At 44.2% G+C, this 23,118-nt stretch overlaps 1 protein-coding gene across 1 annotated transcript in view; it reads right to left on the reverse strand.

Annotated features, from left to right (window-relative positions):
- The window catches only part of gle1 (GLE1 RNA export mediator), a 54,603-nt gene that overhangs the window by 16,028 nt on the left and 15,457 nt on the right, over positions 1 to 23,118 (reverse strand). The window contains exons 6-11 of the mRNA XM_078226223.1: positions 20,568 to 20,822; positions 16,109 to 16,313; positions 14,213 to 14,325; positions 10,619 to 10,688; positions 6,809 to 6,951; positions 3,840 to 4,030 (exon numbers count right to left, since the gene is read on the reverse strand). Coding sequence (XP_078082349.1) covers positions 3,840 to 4,030; positions 6,809 to 6,951; positions 10,619 to 10,688; positions 14,213 to 14,325; positions 16,109 to 16,313; positions 20,568 to 20,822 — 977 coding nt within the window. The remainder of the gene's footprint in view (positions 1 to 3,839; positions 4,031 to 6,808; positions 6,952 to 10,618; positions 10,689 to 14,212; positions 14,326 to 16,108; positions 16,314 to 20,567; positions 20,823 to 23,118) is intronic.

The following is a 23,118-nucleotide window of genomic DNA, read 5'->3' on the forward strand; positions in this document are numbered from 1 at the left end:
AAAATGTAATCCTCAAATGGACCAGCAAAATCTACATGTGATCGTTGCCGTATCATGTTAGGCCACTCTTAAGGATGTAATGGAGACAATATGTGTACTTCTTATTCATGCACAGGATTGACACAACCATTTTTTCTTCAATCTAAGCATCAGACGTGGCCAAAAATAACTGCACGCTAATTCCTTCATTTGGACTATACTAGGATGTCCTTCATGTAGTTGTTCAAGAACTCATCCACACAGATGAGGAGGAATGACGACTCGGATTCCCCATAATAGACACCTGTCTGGGATGGTCAACTCAAAGCTTTTTTGACACATTATTTTAAATCAGGACGAGGCATTCCAGCTTTATTCCTTTCAATAACATACCCATCAGCTTTCCCATCACGGGATCATTTCTGGTCTGTCTCTGAATCTGAGAAGCTATCACAGGCAAATGATCTACTAATGAAAATAAAGAATATTTGCAAAACTAGTTGGTGGCATCTGCTCAGTAGGTAAAGGGAAAGTGTGATGATGCATCAGCATGGCACACTGATTGACAATATCATAAAAACATGCAGATAAGATCAGTGACTATCTTTGCAATTGGCTAGCAGCCAACGGTGGTTTGCCTTTATACAGCCCAAAAATATTAAAGGATATTAACTGATCGATGATCAGTTAATGTGAACTGACAACCACATAAATGATGAAACTTTCGTATGCCAAAGATTATGCTCATTGCTTCTTTTTCTAGCTGAACATAGTTAGATTCAGCACTACAGTCAGATACGCAAAGCAAAAGCTATTGGTTGTTCTTCTCCCAAAGGCATAATGTGTGAAACTACTGCCCCTGTGCCGTAAGGTGAAGGGTCGCAAGCAAGCAGTAATGGTAGCATTGGATTAAAATGAACCAATACTTCAGGCTTCTGCAAAGCATCTTTGACATCCTTGTATGCTTTCTCATGTTTTGTTGTCCAGTCCCATGACTGTTTTCACACACACCAAATTATGCAATGGCTTCAATAATGTAGCTAAGTTAGGAATAATTTACTAATCCTAGAAAAGACCTCAATTACATCACATTCATTGGGGGTGGTGCTTCTAGATCACTCAAAATTTGATTCATTCATCTATCTTTGGAATAATGCTGGTATGGATGTTATTCCAAAAGGCAATCATTTATAACGAAAAATACCTTTATGAGTAACGATGGTAAGCAATGGTTGCAATTCAGCAGCTACATGCATCTGTAAATATGCTTAAGAAAAATCAAGCTTGCAGAATTTCTGCCCACCCGATAACCCAGCAAACAAATCTTCAATTAAAGGAAGTGGATATTTATCAGCACACAACACTGGATTTAAAATCATCTTAAATATAAACTGAACCATCTGGTTTCATGACAGGTACGATAGGGGTAACTCAGTCACTGTAACCAGCTCTAACATACCAGTGTTAACAAATTAACAAGTTAGGGGGATGAGCGGGGTAAATACGTAGGCTTTGAGGGATGGGGCAGGCCTGGATGGGATGCTCTGTGAGACAGTTGGTGCAGACTCGGTGGACCAAATGGCCTCCTTCTGCACTGTTGGGTTTCTATGAAAAATCGTACTAAATCTTCTTCGACCTTGGGATAAATTGCAAATGGCACTACCTGTATTGAGACTTTATGGTTGACATTAGCCTTTATCTTGAGTTTCACTAGGATTCCCTTTATTGAGCCAAGTGTCTCTTCAAATATATGCTTGTGTTTATCCAGAAGATGCTGTAGATCTATTTTGGCACCAATTTGACGACAGCACTTCAGTTAAGCTTTAACTTCTCCAACCATGGTCTGCCAAATAGAGTTGGAAAATTACCACGGACCACAAGAAGAGGTTTGTTTACTCAACTCTACCTTGGACCACGATGTAACCTTTTAACGGCACGATCTCTTCCGCATATGTCCCTAAAATCACATCAGCTGATTTTAAAGGAAGATGCATGTTGATATGTAGTCTCAGGAATTAAAGATACAACAGCACCAGATTCAACCTCCATCCTAATAGATTGTCCATTTAACTTTTGTCATGTGATTCACCCTGTATGGACAAGATGTTCAGCCAGAGTTCTTCATATCTCTGGACATTCTGTTCTTCATAGTCATACTTCTTTTCTTTTATGTTGTAAATTACTTTTGTAGAATGCAACTGGTTCTTCTGGAAAGTACCCAGATTCTTCTGAATATTCTTCTTGGAGGAAGCTGGTCTAGCCCAAAAAACTTTTGCAATGTAATCCCATTTTGCCACAATACTTGCACAGACTATCCTTACTCCAGCATTCACTCACTTTGTCACATCTGTGACATGCTTGTTGCTGTTTTGCTTCTGATCGGCAATTCCTAACTTGTGGATCTTCATTCCTGCACCAAATTGTGAAGCATCTTTAGCAGCCAGTTCCATCGACACTGGTATTTCTACTGCTGTCTTTAAAGTCAAAGCATGTCCAGTAAGCAATCTTCTTTGGAAAGTGTAATTTGAGACCACAAACTAGACAATCTCAGATCATCTTCTAATGGCTCTCAATATTGTGCCAACCTTTTTAAGGCTGCCACAAACCGAGCATTGCTTTCTCCTGCCACTTGATTCCTTCAATGGAATCAGAACCGTCCCACGATGATCAATGGCTTTGGAGAGTAATGCTCTTCAAAGATCTTTGTCAAGTCATCTTAAGTTTTGGTTCCTGGCTGTGCTGGATGAACCAAGCTTTGCAGCATATTGTAGGTTTTACTTCTTATTGTATTGAGAAAAACTGGTACAAGCAACTCACTGGCAATTTTATTCACAAAGTACTGAAAACACACTGTATAGGAACCCCATGATTCATTTTCTTCATCATAAGGCCCATGGATCCTAATTGACCTGCCATTTCTCTTGCAGGCACTAGCTACTCGAGACTGCTCCGTATATTTTTTTTAAAACTATCGTCCCAGTATTCCCCCTTTTAATCTGGAGACTGCTGACTTGAGTATATTCTCTCTTTCAAATGACCCCAGCCATGCAGCAAGTATAGCTTTTTTAAAAAAAAAGCTCGTCTTCCTGCACTGGCACTTCAATGTACTTCGTCATCCGTGTTAATCGTGTATTGATTAAACCAAGGAGTAATGGACTATTGTATTATAATCCAATTTTTTCATGTTTAAATGTTTTGTTGTCAAAACTAATTAGCGGTCCTGTGATTCTGTTTCTCCACATTTGATAAAAGTATAAGTTACATTCTGGGATCTTCCTGTCCAGTTCTGGGATCGTATCAAAGAAGAAACTGGAAGGAGGCTAAAAGTAAATATGGAATGAAATAAACTCCACAGTTATTATAACCAGAAAATCAATGATACAATCTCAGCCACCTACCAACGCTAATTTGCATTCAGGTCCCGACAGCAGAAGGATGAAGGCAAGATTAGGAGTATTAACTTGAAGATTTAAAAAAAGAAAATTAATTCCATAACTTTTCTAAAAGTTAATTAATTTGCCACTAATTTGTTTTCATTTTACAAAATCTACAAATGTTTCCTCTTTATGGCTTCCTGGCAGCGAAGATCACAGATTGCGAATGGCTTTCTAAAATAGGGAACAAAGCAAAATAGTGCCCGAAATAATCGCAACCTGGAAACAGGAGATCCACAGCAAAACCAATATTCCCTTCTCTGAAGTAGAATAACCTTGGAAAGAGATTTACAGCATGAAACTTGCACTTTTACATTTTACATACCAGATTGGTTTCAACTAATAACCACCTAGTAGATAGAAAGCAGATATTAGATCAGTTATGTTTGCAGTTCTGAGGGCGTAATGTTGTTCAGGGAATTCTACCTTTGGTATTCTTCCTTTGGTTGCCCATCTTTCCACGAAGGGAAAAATGGTACTGCGTAGGGGCACTTTCGGTGCAAGTGGGCCAAGAAAAGATCGCCAACCTTCGGATGAGACTCCCAGATCCCTGAAGCAACCACTGCGATTGGAAATGCAGCTTCATGGTGAGATGCGACTTCCTCCTCGCCTTGTTTCTGAAAGTAATCGTGGAGAATTTAGATTTCCCAAAGACATTTGACAAGGTTCAGCATAAGAAACTGGCGCATAAAGTAAAAGCTGACTGAATTGGAGGAAGTGTGTTAGCATGGATTGAAAACTGGCTGTCACACAGAAAACAGACAATTGGAATAAAGTGGCCCTTTTCAGAGTGGAAAGATGTAACTAGTAGAGTGCCGCAAGGATCAGTTCTTGGCCTGCAATTGTTCACTATTTACATTAATGACCTGGAGGAAGGAACAACAGTATACAAGGTTTCCAAATTTGCCGATGAAACGAAGATAGATGGAACACAGGTCATGATGAGGATACTGTGATTCTGCAGCAGGATACAGATAGATTGGGTGACTGGACGAAAACCTGGCAAATGGAGTTTAATGTGGGGAAGTGCGAGGTCATGCACTTTGCAGGAGGAATCAAAAGGCAGATTATCTAAATAGAGAGAGATTGCAGGCGAGTGCAATACAGAGGGATGTGTGTGTTCTAGTGCACAAAAAGCTAGCAGGCAGGTCCAACAAGTAGTTATGAAGTCAAACAGCTTTTTGGCCTTTATTGTAAAGTGGTTGGACTTTAAAAATAGGGAGGCTTTGTTGCAGTTGTACAGGGTGTTGGTGAGGCCTCATCTGGAATACCGCGTACAGTTTTGGTCCCATTAAAAAGGACATTGGAGGCAGTTCAAAGGAGATTCACCAGGCTAACTCCTGGGATGAGAGGGTTGCCCTATCAAGAGTGATTAAATAGTCTGGGTCTTATTCCTTAGAGTTTAGAAGAATGAGGGTGACCTTATTCAAACATAAGATCCTGAGGGGGCTTGACAGGGTAGATGGTGAGATGTTTTCACTCGTGGGAGAGTCTAGAACAAGGGGACATAACTACAAGATAAAGAGCCGGTCATTCAAAACTGAGGTGTGTAGAAATTTATTCTCGAAGAGGGTGGTGAATCTCTGGATTTCTCTGTCCCAAAGGGTAGTGGAGGCTGGATTATTAGAAGTATTTAAAGTGGAGGTGAATAAATATTTGATAGATTGAGGAATAGAGGGCTATGGACGTCACAGTGGTTAGCACTGCTGCCTCACAGCGCCAGGGACCCAGGTTTGATTCCCGTCCTGGGTCACTGTCTGTGTGGAGTTTGCACATTCTCCCCGTGTCTACACAGGTGCTCCAGTTTCCTGCCATGGTCTGAAAGATGTGCTGGTTTGGTGCCTTGACCCAAACAGGCGCCGGAGTGTTACAACTAAGGGAATTTCACAGTAAGTTCATTGCAGTGTTAATGTAAGCCTTATTCATGACTAATAAATAAACTTTACTTTTACTCTATGGGGAACTGGCACACAATAGTAGTTGAGGCCAGCATAGATCAGCCATGATGGTATTGAATGACGAGACAGACTTGAAGGGCTTGATGGCCGACTCCTGCTTCTATTACTTGTCTTGCTAGGCTTGTCTTTCCATTCAAGGCTGAAGACATTTTATACCTGCCCTGGACCCCTTTAGAATGAAAGCTGGGACCCAGTCTCTGTAGTCTTCAGATGGTCAAGTTATCTGAATAAAGTTAACTTCAATATTCATACAGAGTAAGGCATCTGCCCAAATCTGTTGTGATCTGGAACGTACTGCCTGAAAAAGCATTGGAAGCAAATTCACCAGTAACTTGCAAAAGAGAATAAATACTTGAAGGGGAACAACTTACAAGTCAACGGTAAAGAGCAGAGAAGTGAGACAGTTTGGATAGCTCCACTAAAGAGCTGCCACAGGTATGATGGGCTGAATGGCCTTTTCCTGTGACCCAAGGCGGGAATCAAACCTGGGTCCCTGGCGCTGTGAGGCAGCAGTGCTAACCACTGTGCCGCTCATAGCTTTCTATTCCTCAATCTATCAAATATTTATCCACCTCCACTTTAAATACTTCTAATAATCTTATCGGTCATGGATTCAAGTCCCATTCCAAAGACCTGAGCACGTCCCCAGTTCAGTGCGCTGAGGGAGCTGGATGGCACGGTGACACAGTGGTTAGCACTGCTGCCTCACAGCGCTAGAGACCAGAGTTCGATTCCCGGCTTGGGTTACTGTTGTGTGGAGTTTGCACATTCTCCCCGTGTCTGCGTGGGTTTCATCCGGGTGCTCCGGTTTCCTCCCACGGTCTGAAAGACATGCTGGTTAGGTGCACTGACCCGAAAAGGCGCCGGAGAGTGGCGACTAGGGGAATTTCACAGTAACTTGATTGCAGCGTTAATGCAAGCCTGACTGGTGACTAATAAATAAACTTTTACTTTATAGTCCCAACATTGAGTTTAGGCGATCCTTCGAAGGATCATATAGATTCGAAACGTTGGCTCTTTTCTCTCCCCACAGATGCTGTCAGACCTGCTGAGATTTTCCAGCATTTTCTGTTTTTGTTTCAGATTCCAGCATCCGCAGCATTTTGCTTTTATTGGTCATGGATTCTAGTCCCATTCCAAAGACCTGAGCACATCCCCACTTCAGTGCACTGAGGGAGAGCTGTACTGCTGGAGGTGCAGTCTTTCAGCTGAAAGATTAAGGCAGAGGCCTCTCAGGCAGATGGAGAAAATTTCATTGCATTATTCTGAAGAGGAACAGGAGAGTTCTCCCTGATGTCCTGGCCAATATTTATCCCTGGACAAGATAATTGTTGGTCATTTACATTAGCGCTGTTTGTGGAAGCTAGCTGTGCTCAGGCTGGCTTCCATATTTCCTGTGCTACCACAGTGACTGCATCTCAAAAATAATTTACTCACCACAAATTTTTCAGCCAGTTTGTAACAGACAAAGTCCTGCCCTTGTGGGTGCTGGGAAATTGATACCAGCTTCCCACCTGATGATATTTGCTTGCCCAAAAGCAGATTATTGATTTTGTCAAAGATTTCACGGAGATGAGACCCTGGAGAAAAAACAATGGAGAAATCACTTGAATTATCCTTCACAATTCAAGCACTCATACAAGAATTGAGAGATTTCGTATGTGCAGTATTTTCACGAACAGCTTTGATCCCTTTCAATGCAAAAAGCCGCATAAGTGCAAGTCTTCCATTCCTGCTCCTTAGACAGCATGTTTCAGACCCGTGAGCTCGACCATCGACAAGGACAAGGGCAGAAAATGCGTGGCGACACCACCACCAAAGTCCAAAGATGTGCGGGTTAGGTTGATTGGCCATTCCCCTTGGTGTCCTGAGATGTGTAGGTTAGAGGGATTAGTGGGTAAATATGTAGGGATATGGGGGTAGGGCCTGGGTGGGATTGTGGTCGGTGCAGACTCGATGGGCCAAATGGCCTCTTTCTGCACTGTAGGGTATCTATCTATCTGAAAGTTCCCCTCCAAGCCAAAAAATATCCTGGCTTGGAAATATATCACCATTCCTTTGCTGTCACTGGGTCAAAATTGTGGAACTCCCTGCCTCACAGCACTGCAGGTGCTCCTGCAACACACGGACTGCAGCAGTTCATGAAGGCTTCAACCACCACCACCTTCGCAAGGGCAATTAGGGATGGGCAATAAATGCTGGCCCAGACAGCAACGCCCACATCCCATGAACTAGTTAAAGAAAAATTCACATTGTTTAATTAAATCACAAATTTGATAGAATTTTTTGAGGAGGTAACTAAGTGTGTTGATGAAGGTAGGGCAGTTGATGTCATATACATGGATTTTAGTAATCATAGAAATCATAGAAACCCTACAGTGCAGAAGGAGGCCATTCGGCCCATCGAGTCTGCACCGACCACAATCCCACCCAGGCCCTACCCCCACATATTTTACCCGCTAATCCCTTTAACCTACGCATCCCAGGACTCTAAGGGGCAATTTTTAACCTGGCCAATCAACCTAACCCGCACATCTTTGGACTGTGGGAGGAAACCGGAGCACCCGGAGAAAACCCACGCAGACACGAGGAGAATGTGCAAACTCCACACAGACAGTGACCCAAGCCGGGAATCGAACCTGGGACCCTGGAGCTGTGAAGCAGCAGTGCTAACCACTGTGCTACCGTGCCGCCCACGTTTGATAAGGTCCCCCATGGCGTTTGATAAGGTCCCCCATGGTCGGCTTATGATGAAAGTGAGGAGGTGTGGGATAGAGGGAAAGTTGGCCGATTGGATAGGTAACTGGCTGTCTGACCGAAGACAGAGGGTGGTGGTCGATGGAAAATTTTCGGATTGGAGGCAGGTTGCTAGCGGTGTGCCGCAGGGATCAGTGCTTGGTCCTCTGCTCTTTGTGATTTTTATTAATGACTTAGAGGAGGGGGCTGAAGGGTGGATCAGTAAATTTGCTGATGACACCAAGATTGGTGGAGTAGTGGATGAGGTGGAGGGCTGTTGTAGGCTGCAAAGAGACATAGATAGGATGCAAAGCTGGGCTGAAAAATGGCAAATGGAGTTTAACCCTGATAAATGTGAGGTGATTCATTTTGGTAGGACTAATTTAAATGTGGATTACAGGGTCAAAGGTAGGGTTCTGAAGACTGTGGAGGAAGAGAGATCTTGGGGTCCATATCCACAGATCTCCAAAGGTTGCCAGTCAAGTGGATAGAGCTGTGAAGAAGGCCTATAGTGTGTTAGCTTTTATTAACAGGGGGTTGGAGTTTAAGAGCCGTGGGGTTATGCTGCAACTGTACAGGACCTTGGTGAGACCACATTTGGAATATTGTGTGCAGTTCTGGTCACCTCACTATAAGAAGGATGTGGAAGCGCTGGAAAGAGTGCAGAGGAGATTTACCAGGATGCTGCCTGGTTTGGAGGGTAGGTCATATGAGGAAAGGTTGAGGGAGCTAGGGCTGTTCTCTCTGGAGCGGAGGAGGCTGAGGGGAGACTTAATAGAGGTGTATAAAATGATGAAGGGGATAGATAGAGTGAACATTCAAAGACTATTTCCTCGGGTGGATGGAGCTATTACAAGGGGGCATAACTATAGGGTTCGTGGTGGGAGATACAGGACGGATATCAGAGGTAGGTTCTTTACGCAGAGAGTGGTTGGGGTGTGGAATGGACTGCCTGCAGTGATAGTGGAGTCAGACACTTTAGAAACATTTAAGCGGTTATTGGATAGGCACATGGAGCACACCAGGATGATAGGGAGTGGGATAGCTTGATCTTGGTTTCAGATAAAGCTCGGCACAACATCGTGGGCCGAAGGGCCTGTTCTGTGCTGTACTGTTCTATGTTCTATGTTCTATAAATCAGTTTTGCTCCACATATGCAGCCCACTAACATTTTTGATCACCCTCATTTCACAAGGTCAACACAGACGATGAAGGCCAGACCTTCATGTAGATGATCTGGGTGCACAATGGCACAGCGGTTAGCACTGCTGCCTCACAGCGCCAGAGACCCGGGTTCAATTGCAACCTTGGATCACTGTCCGCGTGGAGTTTGCATGCTTGCCTTGTGTCTGTTTCCTCCCACAGTCCAGAGAGGTGCGGGTTAGCTTGATTGGCCACGCTAAGTTGTCCCTTAGTCATGGGGATAAGCATAGTAAATCCGTGGGGTCAAGGGATTAGGGCCTGGGTGTGATTATTGTCGGTGCAGGCTCGATGGGCCAGATGGGCTCCTTTTGCACTGTAGGGATTCTATGATTCTATGACAGATACAGTTCAGTAAAAAAGGATAAATGTAAAATTATTTAACTTCCTGACAGCAGATTTTCACAAGTAATAGCTGAACCACAATGGAGCCGGAAACTCCCAAGTTTAGTCCCCAGTCTTTGAGGTGAGATGATCGCAGCCAGGGTAGGAGTAGGAACCCTATAGCCAGCCACAGGGAAATACCAGGCAGCCATCCCTTCCAACCCACCACCACTCAGCATGGATTCCAGATGCAAGCACCTGGATCAGCCTCAGTTGTCTTTGGAGATCCTGCGCCTTACTCCTTTGAACAGCGACCAAAGATCAATGTTTATGAAGGAAAAATGTCCATTCAAGCATAATCCAGGAGAGCAGCCAGTGCTCTTGGAAACACACGACTCTGGCAAGGAGATGATATCTCCAAGGAAATGGGGAAGCAACAGGAGAAAAAGCAGCTAGAAAACAGATATCAAGTGGACCATAGCAAGGTATAGGCAGTGGCGTAGTGGTGTTGTCACTGGACTAGTAATCCAAAGACCCAGGGTAATGCTCTGGGGATCCAAGTTCAAACCCCACCACACAGATGGTGAAATTTGGATTCAATAAAAAAAATGGAATTAAAAGTCTAATGATGGCCCCAAAACCATTATCAATTGTCGTAAAAACCCATCTGGTTCACTAATGTTCTTTAGGGAAAGAAATCTGCTGTCCTTATCTGGTCTGGTCTACATGTGACTCCAGACCCACAGCAATGTGGTTGACTCTTAACTGCCCTCAGGGATGTGTAATAAATGCTGGCCCAGCCAGCGATGCTCACATCCCATGAATGAATAAAAAATAGGATAAAGAAATCAAACATAGATGCAAGGTGAAAAACAGCGAAACAACTCAAGGGAAGTGACCAGTTGGGGAAGAGGAACAACAATACTAAAGATATAAAGTATGCCATTATTGAATTGACAAAAAGTCTCAGGAACAACCTGCACTCACCTGCAATGGAGGAGATCTGACCAACAGGAATAGTTGCTGTTTTTTGAAGATCCATTTTAATCTTTTTCACCTGGAAATGAACGCATGTGTAATCTGCTTTAGCAACATCTTAATTGTCCCACCATTTAATGCTGGAAGTTTTTTTAGAAGTTATTTTGCCTGACATTTTGAAACCCCTCTCCCCTTGTATGGCAAGTCTCGAACCAGAGCAACTTTAGGTTGCTTTGTGCTGTAAGATGTCTGTGATGCTCACATTATTTAGCTGGCAGGAAGTCCTCCTTTAGGAGCTTCAAGGGTAGAATGAGACATCCTAAAAACCAACTGGACTGTAACCCAACAAAATTGATCAGGGGGAATAGGAAGGAATAGCTTACATTCCAGTTTCATCAGTTACCATCAAGACACCACAAACCTTGTTCAGGTGAAAACTTGCAATCCTGCCTTGCAACCACAATTGGAATTGTTCTTGCAAAAGCCAGACAAAGCAGCTATAAAGAAAACAGCAAGAAAGCTTGAAACCCAACCTCATGACTCTCCCAACACTGTTCCTTGAGCCATAGAGAGAGTTCCATCATACAGCCAGATTGCAGAACCCCTCCTCACAGAACAGAGCATCACTCTGACTTAGCAGCAAGAGTAAAACCCAAAAACACACTTTATGCCACCTCAAGACCATTGTTTCAGCAAATGCTTAGTGATGTTTATATTAGTGCCCAAGACTTCTTGGAATCAAATAACAGGTGGAGCCCATTTTGATCTCACAATATCTCGAGAAATGGGGTAAACACTGGCATTTAAAAAGTTACCAATCTGTCTCAAAAACAAACATCGATTCTACTTCCACCACTGTTTCTATATAGAAAAGAATATAGAATCCTACAGTGCAGAAGGAGGCCATTCAGCCCATCGAGTCTGCACCAACCACAATCCCACCCAGGCCCTATCCCCATAACCCCATGCTTTTACCCTAGCTAGGCCCCCTGACACTAAGGGGCAATTTAGCATGACCAATCAACCTAACCCACACACCTTTGGAGTGTGGGAGGAAACTGGAGCACCCGGAGGAAACCTACACAGACACGGGGAGAATGTGCAGAGTTTGCACAAAAAGTGACCCAAGCCAGGAATCGAACCCGGTTCCCTTGTGCTGAGAGGCAGCAATGCTAACCATTGTGCCGCCATTCCATGCCCCAACAACCTACGTGCAGTGCAGAGTCACTCGATTGATACTGGGAGGTAAAAGTTTAAAATTATGAGAATAGATTGCGTAGACTAGATTTGTATTCCCTTGAATAAATGAGCAGTTTTGGGTCCCGTATCGGAGGAAGGATGTGCTGGCCTTGGAAAGGGTCGAGAGGAGGTTCACAAGAACGATCCCTGCAATGAAGAGCTTGTCGTATGAGGAATAGTTGAAAATTCTGGGTCTGTACTCATTGGAGTTTAGAAGGATGAGGGGGGGATCTTATTGAAACTTACAGGACACTGCGAGGCCTGGATAGAGTGGACGTGGAGAGGATGTTTCCACTAATGGGAAAAACTGGAACCAGAGGGCACAACCTCAGGCTAACGGGACGATCCTTTAAAACAGAGCCGAGGAGGAATTTCTTCAGCCAGAGAGTGGTGAATCTGTGGAACTCTTTGCCGCAGAAGGCTGTGGAGGCCAGGTTATTGAGTGTCTTTAAGACAGAGATAGATAGGTTCTTGATTAATAAGGGGATGACGGGTTATGGGGAAAAGGCAGGAGAATGGGGATGAAAAAAATATCAGCCATGATTGAATGGCGGAGCAGACTCAATGGGTCGTGTGGCCTAATTCTGCTCCTATGTCTTATGGTCTAAATAAGATGAATTGAGCAGTTTAAGCTGATTAAAGGAATTGATAGGGCAGAGAGGGAAAGAAAGTGACTGCTGTGGCAGAAGGGAACAAGAAAAAAGATGGAAAATTATAGGCCAATTAGCCTAACCTCAGTTGTTGGCAAAATTCTAGAATCCATCGTTAAGGATGAGATTTCTAAATTCTTGGAAGTGCAGGGTCGGATTAGGACAAGTCAGCATGGATTTAGTAAGGGGAGGTCGTGCCTGACAAACCTGTTAGAGCTCTTTGAAGAGATAACAAATAGGTTAGACCAAGGAGAGCCAATGGATGTTATCTATCTTGACTTCCAAAAGGCCTTTGACAAGGTGCCTCACGGGAGACTGCTGAGTAAAATAAGGGCCCATGGTATTCGAGGCAAGGTACTAACATGGTTTGACGATTGGCTGTCAGACAGAAGGCAGAGAGTTGGGATAAAAGGTTCTTTCTCAGAATGGCAACCGGTGACAAGTGGTGTCCCGCAGGGTTCAGTGTTGGGGCCACAGCTGTTCTCTTTATATATTAACGATCTAGATGACGGGACTGGGGGCATTCTGGCCAAGTTTGCCGATGATACAAAGATAGGTGGAGGGGCAGGTAGTATTGAGGAGGTGGGGAGGCTGCAGAAAGATTTAGACAGTTTAGGAGAGTGGTCCAAGAAGTGGCTGATGAAATTCAACGTGGGCAAGTGCGAGGTCTTGCACTTTGGAAAAAAGAATAGAGGCATGGACTATTTTCTAAACGGTGACAAAATTCATAATGCTAAAGTGCAAAGGGACTTGGGAGTCCTAGTCCAGGATTCTCTAAAGGTAAACTTGCAGGTTGAGTCCGTAATTAAGAAAGCAAATGTAATGTTGTCATTTATCTCAAGAGGCTTGGAATACAAAAGCAGGGATGTACTTCTGAGGCTTTATAAAGCACTGGTTAGGCCCCATTTGGAGTACTGTGAGCAGCTTTGGGCCCCACACCTCAGGAAGGACATACTGGCACTGGAGCGGGTCCAGCGGAGATTCACACGGATGATCCCAGGAATGGTAGGCCTGACATACGATGAACGTCTGAGGATCGTGGGATTATATTCATTGGAGTTTAGGAGGTTGAGGGGAGATCTAATAGAAACTTACAAGATAATGAACGGCTTAGATAGGATGGACGTAGGGAAGTTGTTTCCATTAGCAGGGGAGACTAGGACGCGGGGGCACAGCCTTAGAATAAAAGGGAGTCACTTTAGAACAGAGATGAGGAGAAATTTCTTCAGCCAGAGAGTGGTAGGTCTGTGGAATTCATTGCCACAGAGGGCTGTGGAGGCCGAGACGTTGAGCGTCTTCAAGACAGAAATTGATAGATTCTTGATTTCTCGAGGAATTAAGGGCTATGGGGAGAGAGCGGGTAAATGGAGTTGAAATCAACCATGATTGAATGGTGGAGTGGACTCGATGGGCCGAATGGCCTTACTTCCGCTCCTATGTCTTATGGGAGTCTAGAACAAAGAGGATAAACTTAAAATTTGAGCTGGGCTGTTCAAGGGTGATATCAGGAAGCACATCTTCAAACAAAGGCTAGTGGAAATCTGGAACTCTGTCCCAAACACTGTTGGGGCATCAGGTGAAAATTTCAAAGTCGAGAATGATACTTCTATTCTTATGGGATCTAAACTTTGATATCAATGTCAACGGAGGGGAGACTGGACATCACAAAAAAACACATTACAATTTAAAACAGAAATACTTAATATTATTTTACCTTGGAATCCTTGCTGTTGTTAAGATCATTAATAGATGCTGCACATTGGTCACAAATATCCTGCAGCTGTTGGTACCACTGCATGGTGCTTGCACCTGCCTTTATCTGCAGCCCTACCATTTAATTAAAAAAAAAAATCACTAAACAGATTGTTCATCTTGAATTTAATCAGAGGTGACAGATTTCAGAGTCAGTTTAAAAAAGAAAAAAAATCAATTTCTGCAGTGATTTCACAACCTCCAGAGGTCTCAAAGCATTATTGAGCCAATGAAGTTCTTCTGAAGAATAGTCACTGTTGTAATGTAGGAAATACAGCAGCCAATACGCAATCTGCCACAAACAGTTTTAAGTTTATTTATTAGTGTCACAAGTAGGCTGACATTAACACTGCAAAAACGTTTGTGAAAATCCTCTAGTTGCCACACTGACGCCTGTTCAGGTACATGGAGGGAGAATTAAGCATGGCCAATGCACCTAACCAGCACTTCTTTAGGACTGAGGGAGGAACCCGGAGGAAACCCACGCAGAGTCAGGGAGAACATGCAGATTCTGCACAGACAGTGACCCAAGCTGGGAATCGAACCCGGGTCCCTGGCGCTGTGAGGCAGCAGTGCTAACCACTGTGCCACCGTGACTATCTGTTTTAGCGATGTTGGTCGAGAGATAAATATTGGGGATAACTCCCCTGCTCTTCTTTGAAACAATGCCATGGGATCTCTTACACCCACCAAAGTAAAAGATGAGGCTTCATAACCCCTCATCCACAGGACACACCTTCCGTGGCAGTTCAGCACCTCCTCGGTATTGCCTAGGGGTGTCAGCCTTGGCCTCTGTACTTAACTCTGGAGTGAGAATTACATCTGGAACGGTTATAGTAGCCACAAAGGATGTGGAGCATCAGCAGAAGATCTCTCTGTGGGCTTGGTGGAGTCCCCTATTGAGTGAGCGGGAGCTTGCGTAATGAGAGACAAGCTGCAGGAGTTTAACATCTGTGCTCTCAACCTAGACCGGAGTATTGTAGCTATGGAGCGGAGGACTGGTGTTGCTGTAAGCCGTGGACACGCCTTATGTTCGTGTTGAATAAAGCAGCATAATGCAGGAAGACCAGCCTGGGCGAGATTATTACGGGAACCTTGTTACTCAGAGGTGAGTGTGGAACTAACCGAGCCACGACTGACACACAATCATTAAAATAAACTTAATGCAAGATAAACCTTAGAGCGATTCTCCTCGTATACAGATATTCAAAATTGAATGCAAATTCAGTCTCCGGATTGTTAGTCCGTCCAGACTATTCTACCAGTTGGCAGGGGCCAATTTACTTTGTAAATTACATTCTAATAATTTCATAGTCACTTTTACTGATGAAAGCACATTGCAGTAAATAACTCAGGCAAGGATCAAGAAACATAAAAATGATTTTCACATTTCAGATTGAAGGCTTAACAAAGAGATGGAGTCCAATGGTGGTGGGGGACAGATCATTTGGTAAGGGAGGCGAGCAAAATGGTTAATTGCTTCCATTTTGGAAGGGCAGCTTCCCTTTTAGGAAGCTGAATTTAAACCTAGCCTGTATATCAGCTAGGCTGAGTCAGGGGCACTATCACTGAAGCATTCTCTTTCTTCCCCCTGTCCTCAGGTTGCGGGATATTGGTGAAGAACACCTAGTGACAGCAGCCTCATTCGACACTGAGCACTTCCCTGGACAGACACACGAAAGTCGGAAAGTAAAGTTGCTGCATCAACAAAATAAGAGCCAAAATAGTATCGTGGCTCCGGTCTCTGAAGACCACGAGGTCCAAAGTTTTCCACTCCTGCCATCTCTGGATTGCCAACATTTAAACCCCCTCTACAATCGATCAGACTTTCACACCAGGGCTGCACCTTGACAGTTACCTTCTTTAGGACTCGTTGTCACTTGTGGGACAGGCTTTACTGTTTCTGCTTCCACTTCCTGCTTTTTCTGAAGCGCTTCCTCCTCTTCCTCCTTTAGCCTCTTTTTCTCAGCAGCAATTTTCTCATGCATCTCAGCTATTAGTTCTCGCATTTGTTGCAAGGCTCGCTCCGCATTCAGAATATCTTCCTGATGTGGCACTCCACCCTACATAGGGGCAAAAGTGATTTATGAATAGATTTGAGTGATTTAAGAATCCAGAATTCACCAGGCCTATAGTCTACACCCGCTCCTATCTCATGTTCTTTGCCTCTCAACTCCCACACCTGCCCCAGTCCCCCCACTCCTCAATTTCCTCCCCTTTTCACACTCTTGGAAATTCTCGCCAAGTGTGGTTCCAAGGGTACTGGCAGCCCTACCACATGCAAATTATTGTCCTTAATCAGCACTCAAACCTCATTTTTATTCCTTCGTGGGATATGGGTGTTGCTGGCTGGCCGGCATTTGTTGCCCGATCCATAGTTGTCCCAGAGCAGTTGAGAATCAACCACATTGCTGTGGCTCTGGAGTCACACGTAGGCCAGACTGGGTAAGGACAGCAGATTTCCTTCCCTAAAGGACATTAGTGAACCAGGTGGGTTTTTCCAACAACTGACAATGGTTTCATGGCCATCATTAGATTTTTAGAAATTCCAGATTTTTTAAAAAATTGAATTCAAATTTAATAAAAATCACACGGCGGGATTAGAACACAGGACCCCAGAACATTAGCTGAGTTTCTGGATTAATAGTTTAGCAATAATACCACTAGGCCATCACCTCCCCATTTCATCAGTGGACTATGTGGCAAACTCAATGGAGCTCTCACCAAAAGTCTATGCACTAGCACTTGCCAGAGTAAGGGTTCATAGAACATAGAAAGCCACAGCACAAACAGGCCCTTCGGCCCACAAGTTGCGCTGATCATATCCCTACCTCTAGGCCTATCTATAGCCCTCAATCCCATTAAATCCCATGTACTCATCCAGAAGTCTCTTAAAAGACCCCAACGAGTTTGCCTCCACCACCACCGACGTCAGCCGATTCCACTCACCCACCACCCTCTGAGTGAAAAACTTACCCCTGACATCTCCTCTGTACCTACCCCCCAGCACCTTAAACCTGTGTCCTCTCGTAGCAACCATTTCAGCCCTTGGAAATAGCCTCTGAGAGTCTACCCTATCCAGACCTCTCAACATCTTGTAAACCTCTATCAGGTCACCTCTCATCCTTCGTCTCTCCAGGGAGAAGGGACCAAGCTCCCTCAACCTATCCTCATAAGGCATGCCCCCCAATCCAGGCAACATCCTTGTAAATCTCCTCTGCACCCTTTCAATGGCTTCAACATCTTTCCTGTAATGAGGTGACCAGAACTGCGCGCAGTACTCCAAGTGGGGTCTAACCAGGGTCCTATAAAGCTGCAGCATTATCTCCCGACTCCTAAACTCAATCCCTCGATTAATGAAGGCTAGTACGCCGTACGCCTTCTTGACCGCATCCTCCACCTGCGAGGCCGATTTAAGAGTCCTATGGACCCGGACCCCAAGGTCCTTCTGATCCTCTACACTGCTAAGAATGGTACCCTTCAAATTATACTGCTGCTTCATCCCATTGGATCTGCCAAAATGGATCACCACACACTTATCCGGGTTGAAGTCCATCTGCCACTTCTCCGCCCAGTCTTGCATTCTATCTATGTCTCGCTGCAACTTCTGACATCCCTCCAAACTATCCACAACACCACCTACCTTGGTGTCGTCAGCAAACTTACCAACCCATCCCTCCACTTCCTCATCCAGGTCATTTATGAAAATGACAAACAGCAAGGGTCCCAGAACAGATCCCTGGGGCACTCCACTGGTCACTGACCTCCAGGCAGAGAAAGACCCCTCCACAGCCCAATTAAGACAGAGGTGAGGAGGAATTTCTTCTTGCAGAAGGGAGTGAAGCTGTGAATTTCTTACCGAGTTAAATATGTTCAAGGCTGAGATAAGACAGACTTTAACCAATTAAAAAGTTGTTTAACTCCTCCTTAAATTTACTCACTGTCCTACCAAAGGAAATAGTTTCTCCCTACTGTCAACTCCTTCAATGATCTTAAAGTCCTCAATGAGGTTATCCCAAAAGCTTCTCTGCACAAGGGAATACAGGCCTAGTCTATGCAAACTGTCCTTAAATTTAATCCCCTTGGCTCCAGTACCATTCAGGTGAATCTGTGCTGCACCCAGCCAACACCTTCTCAGAGGTGCAGCAACCAAACTCAATGCAGTACTCTAAATGGAGGTTAACCATAGCTTTGTACAACTTCCTATTTCCATTTCTTTGTATTCTGTACTAGTGCTTACAGGAGCGTTTGACGTCGGGTGCTGGGAGGTGTCAGTTTAAAGCAGAATTACCTGATTTTATGCTGTTTTCGCCGAGTTGTGATTGGGAGCAGCAATCACAGCCAGCTGCTACCTTAACCTAGAGTAATCAAACCTTGAAGCCTGTTGGCCTGTCATGCCCAGTGATAAACTAACTGTTCCTTTTCATTTCCCTCATTTTTCCATCATTTCCTCAATGGGTTAATACAGATACTTAGAGGGGGGGAGCCTTGTGCATGTTTGAAAAACATATAAACAAATTGTTCCAAGTTTATTTTTGAATAGTAAAATTAAAAGCTAATTGAGCCAAACGAGAGAATGAAAAGCAGGTACTGTACACCTCTGGGTTAGGTTTAATCATTCCCCTTCGCCAAAAGACATGTGTGAGGAGTCAGGCAATTACGGGTTGCAGAATGTGAACAGAAGACAAGATACCAAGAAGTCATGATCAAAATGAATGACACAATAGGTCTGAAGGGCTAAGTGCCTACTCTGTCATTCCTCAAGAGCAGTATAACAATTGGGCGGCACGGTGCCAGTGGTTGGCACTTCTGCCTCACAGCACCAGGGACTCAGGTTCAATTCCCAGCTTGGGTCGCTGTCTGTGCGGCGTCTGCAAGTTCTCCCATGCCCTTTCATTGCAAGGGCCACATCCAGCTCTCTCTTGAACATATCTAACGAACTGGCCCCAACAGCTTTCTGTGGTGGAGAATTCCACAGCTTCACAACTCGGTGAAGAAGTTCTTCCTCATCTCAGTCCCGAGTTTGTTGTCGGTTGTTTATTAGCTCCCTGACCCACCCCAACACAACCCCACTTGGCCATCTGTCCCTTGCTGTTCAGTTTCCCCCATTAACACATTCTGCTTCTCACCTTTTGCCACCATTAGCATTCATTATTCCTTAAAGACACCCATTAACACTCTCCTTTGCCTCATGTCCATGATAAATTTGTCAATATCTTTTGCTCCAACCCATCTCTGGTCGTGTATTCAGCTCCACCTCCTCCGCTGACCTTTCCAATAAGTTAATTCTGTACGTGTCTACCTTTCTTCAGTTCTGTAGGAGGATCATTTAGATTGGAAAAGTTAACTCTGTTTCTCCCTACAGATGCTGCCAGATCTGCTGAGCTTATCCAACGTTTACCATTTTTATTTCAGATTTCCAGCATGTGCAGTATTTTGCTTTAGTATACCCATAACTCTATATGTGGCTCGGTGTCAAGTTGTGTTTTAAGATGCTCCTGTGAAGTGCCTTGGGATGATTAACTATATTAAAGGGCACTATAGAAATGCAAGTCATTGTTGAACCCACAAATGAGCAGAACAAAGCCTTTGAATCAGCTGAGTGCCAGAAGTTGGCCAAGAGGCTTTGAGCCAAGGTACAAAGAAATCTAATTTTCCCCCTCCCATCTCTCAAAGATATTGACTCCATTCTATGTTAGGTTTCCATGGACACTGGGAAGTCTCCAGTAACTATTTTCAACAAAGCCTCAAACACTGAACGTCAACTAGCTACTGCATGGTGGTGGGAAAGGGGTTAAGAAAGAATCACAGTCGAGCCTGATCAACAGTCTGAGAGCACACACACTCATATTCAATAGTGTACCGCTTAGACTGGCTAATTTCACCCACGGCACTGAAATCAATACCTTAATATTGCATCTTTAACAAAGTAAAATGTCCCAAGAAGCTTTACAAGAGTATGATCAAACAAAATTTAACAACAAGCTGCATAAGGAGATATTTAAATGGCTGACCATTAACTTGGTTTTAAGGAACCTCAAAGGTGAAGTCAGCCAAGTGGTTCGGATCCATGCAACTGAAGGCAGATACAGGAATTAAAACCAGAGATGATTAAGAGGCCAGAATTAGAGGTGAGCAGAGATCAATTGGAAATCAGTTAACTCAGTAAAAGCTGGGTCGATATAACCTTGGATCTTCCTGTGCCATGTGGCTTGCATTCACTGCGCCATCAGCGCTCCGCCTTCCCCCATACTATTTGACTCCGATAAGATTTTAACAGTAGCCAGTACCTGGTCTCATTCACACAATGCACACACCTCCGACGTGAGCTTAATAACTCCCGACACCAGGCTGCAGAGCTGATTGCCACGGTTACTGTACCCCGAAAGGTCCAGTCCCACCAGCTCCTTCTGCTTGAAGTGGGGCTCAATTTGCATATTCAGGTGCAGCACTTCCTCCTGGATGCAGTTCAGTCGCCGCACTCGCTCCCGGCTTTCTGCCTGCCTCTGACGTTCGAGCTCCTCCTGTCGCAGTCGCTGCTGCTCAGCTTCCCGAAGTTTCAGATTCAGATTCTGAACGGAATAAAAAAAAAGGATATTGGCTGAGGGAGAAGAGAACACGATTTAAAAAAAAAGTTCACTTTTCGTGACCTCAGGACAAAGTGCTTTGCATCCTACAAAGTGCTTTTGAAATGTTGTCACACTTTTTAAAGTGTGTAATTTAGGAAATGTAGCAGCCTGTGCATGTGCACACAGCAAACTCCCACACACAGTAGTGACGATGATCAGGTAATCTGCTTGAGGGATAAATAGTGACCACTGCACTGGGGAGCCCTCCCCCACTCTTCTTCAAAATAGCAGCAAGGGACCTTTTAAGAACTTTCCCAATGTTTTGCTAGCGTTTCTCCCTGAGCCATAACTAAAAACACAAGAGTAACTTCATTGCAGTGTTAATGCAAGCCTACTTGCGACACTAATAAATAAACTTTATTAACTCACTTATCCCATTACTATTTGCAAACTTTACTGTTTGCAAATGCACCAGGGAGAGCAATTTTCCCACTTTTCTTTAAAATAATGCCATGGGATCTTTTCTATCCACCCGAGGGGGCAGACTGTTTAACATCTCGTTGGAAAGAGGGCACCTCCGACAGTGCAGCACCCACTTTGTACTACACTGCAGTATCAGACTAGATTATGTGCTGAAGTGGGAGGACTTCTGACTCAGAGCTGAGTGTTCGCAATGGAGTGGTGGCTGATTAGATCTGTTCACTCGGTGAGATGAAGTGAGGTGGGAGGAGGCTCATGTGGAGCATTAATGACCTGTTACTGTATTGTAAAATTCTATGCACTAGAAAATATTTAACAGGAAGAAGAAAGTAAATTCCAGAGTAGTAAAGACACGAGAACACCGGGTGAAGGATATGAATGGCAAATTTGTGATAGGCAACAGGAAATATCTTTGTACACAGTGTTCAAAAACCACAACAGCTTGCAGAACAAGACAGAAGTTGAGAAGATTGCACCCCTTTTAAAATGTCCTATCTGCTTCCCATAACCCTCACCTCCCTTGTAGATCAAAAATTCATCTGACATAGCCTCAATGACCAATACCCTGTGGAAGAGAATTCCAAAGACCAACAATGTTCAGAAATAAAATTTCTCTCCATTTCCGTCTTAAATGAGACACTCCAAATTTTTTAAAACCCTGCTTCCTACTTATAGATTTCCCTCTGCAGAGGGGAAACATCCTCTCAGTTAAGCCCCCTCAGAATCTTATATGTTTCAATAAGCTTATCTTTCATTCTTCTAAACTGCGAAGAATATTGGCCTAACCTGCTCACCCTTTCCTCAGAAGACAACCCCTTTGTAACAAGAATCAGTCAAGTAAACTGTGCCTGAACAGTTTCCAATGCAAGTACGTCCATCCTTATGTAAGGAGGCCAAAACTATATAAAGTACTCCAGATGCAGTCTCACCAATTGCCTATACAGTTGAACAAAGAGTTCCCTACGTTTATACACCATCCCCCTTCTGCTCAGCGATTCTGCAGAAACTGGTAGCCAAGTTCCACACATGAGGACGGTCTCAACCGGGATCTTGGGCTCATGTCACACTACATGTAATCCCCATTTGGCCTGGCTTTGCAAAATCCTACTAACTGTCCTGGCTTGAGACAATTCACACCTCTTGAACCTATGATTAGCCCTCTCTCCACTGGCACTGTCTATACCTGAAAAGACTTGCATTCCAACCATTATCTTGCAATTGTCTCTTTGTCTATATATGCCGTGTTTGTAAAACCTACCTCTCCACTCACCTGAAGGAGCAGCGTGAAAGCCCGTGATTTCAAATACATCTGTTGGACTTTAATCTGGTGTTGTGAGACTTAAGAGGTTAAGGTAACTGACCCATTATTCCCTGCTTTCTGCCTCCCTCCTCCTTCTAAACAGAGGTGTTACATCTTCAGCTTTCCAATCCATTGGGATCTTTCCAGATTCTAGGAAATTTTAGAAGATTACAACCAGTGCAGCCACAACAGTATTCACTGTTGAGAAAAGCATGGATGTTTGGGAACTTGGGGAAATAAATAGTGATGTCTTGAGGAGTGTACTTATAACAGGGGAGGTGATGCTGGAGGTCTTAAAGTGCGTCAAAGTAGATAAATCCCCGGGACCTGAAGAAGTGTATCCCAGGACACTGTGGGGGGCTAGGAAGGAAATTGCGGGTCCCCTAGCAGAGATATTTGAATCATTGATAGTCACAGATGAGGTGCCTGAAGACTGGAGGGTGGCAAATGTTGTGCCTTGTTTAAAAAGGCTGCAGGGAAAAGCCTGGGAACTACAGGCTGGTGAGCATCACATCTGTA

The sequence above is a fragment of the Mustelus asterias genome, chromosome 13 (assembly GCF_964213995.1).
Source record: "Mustelus asterias chromosome 13, sMusAst1.hap1.1, whole genome shotgun sequence".
Lineage (NCBI taxonomy): Eukaryota > Metazoa > Chordata > Chondrichthyes > Carcharhiniformes > Triakidae > Mustelus > Mustelus asterias.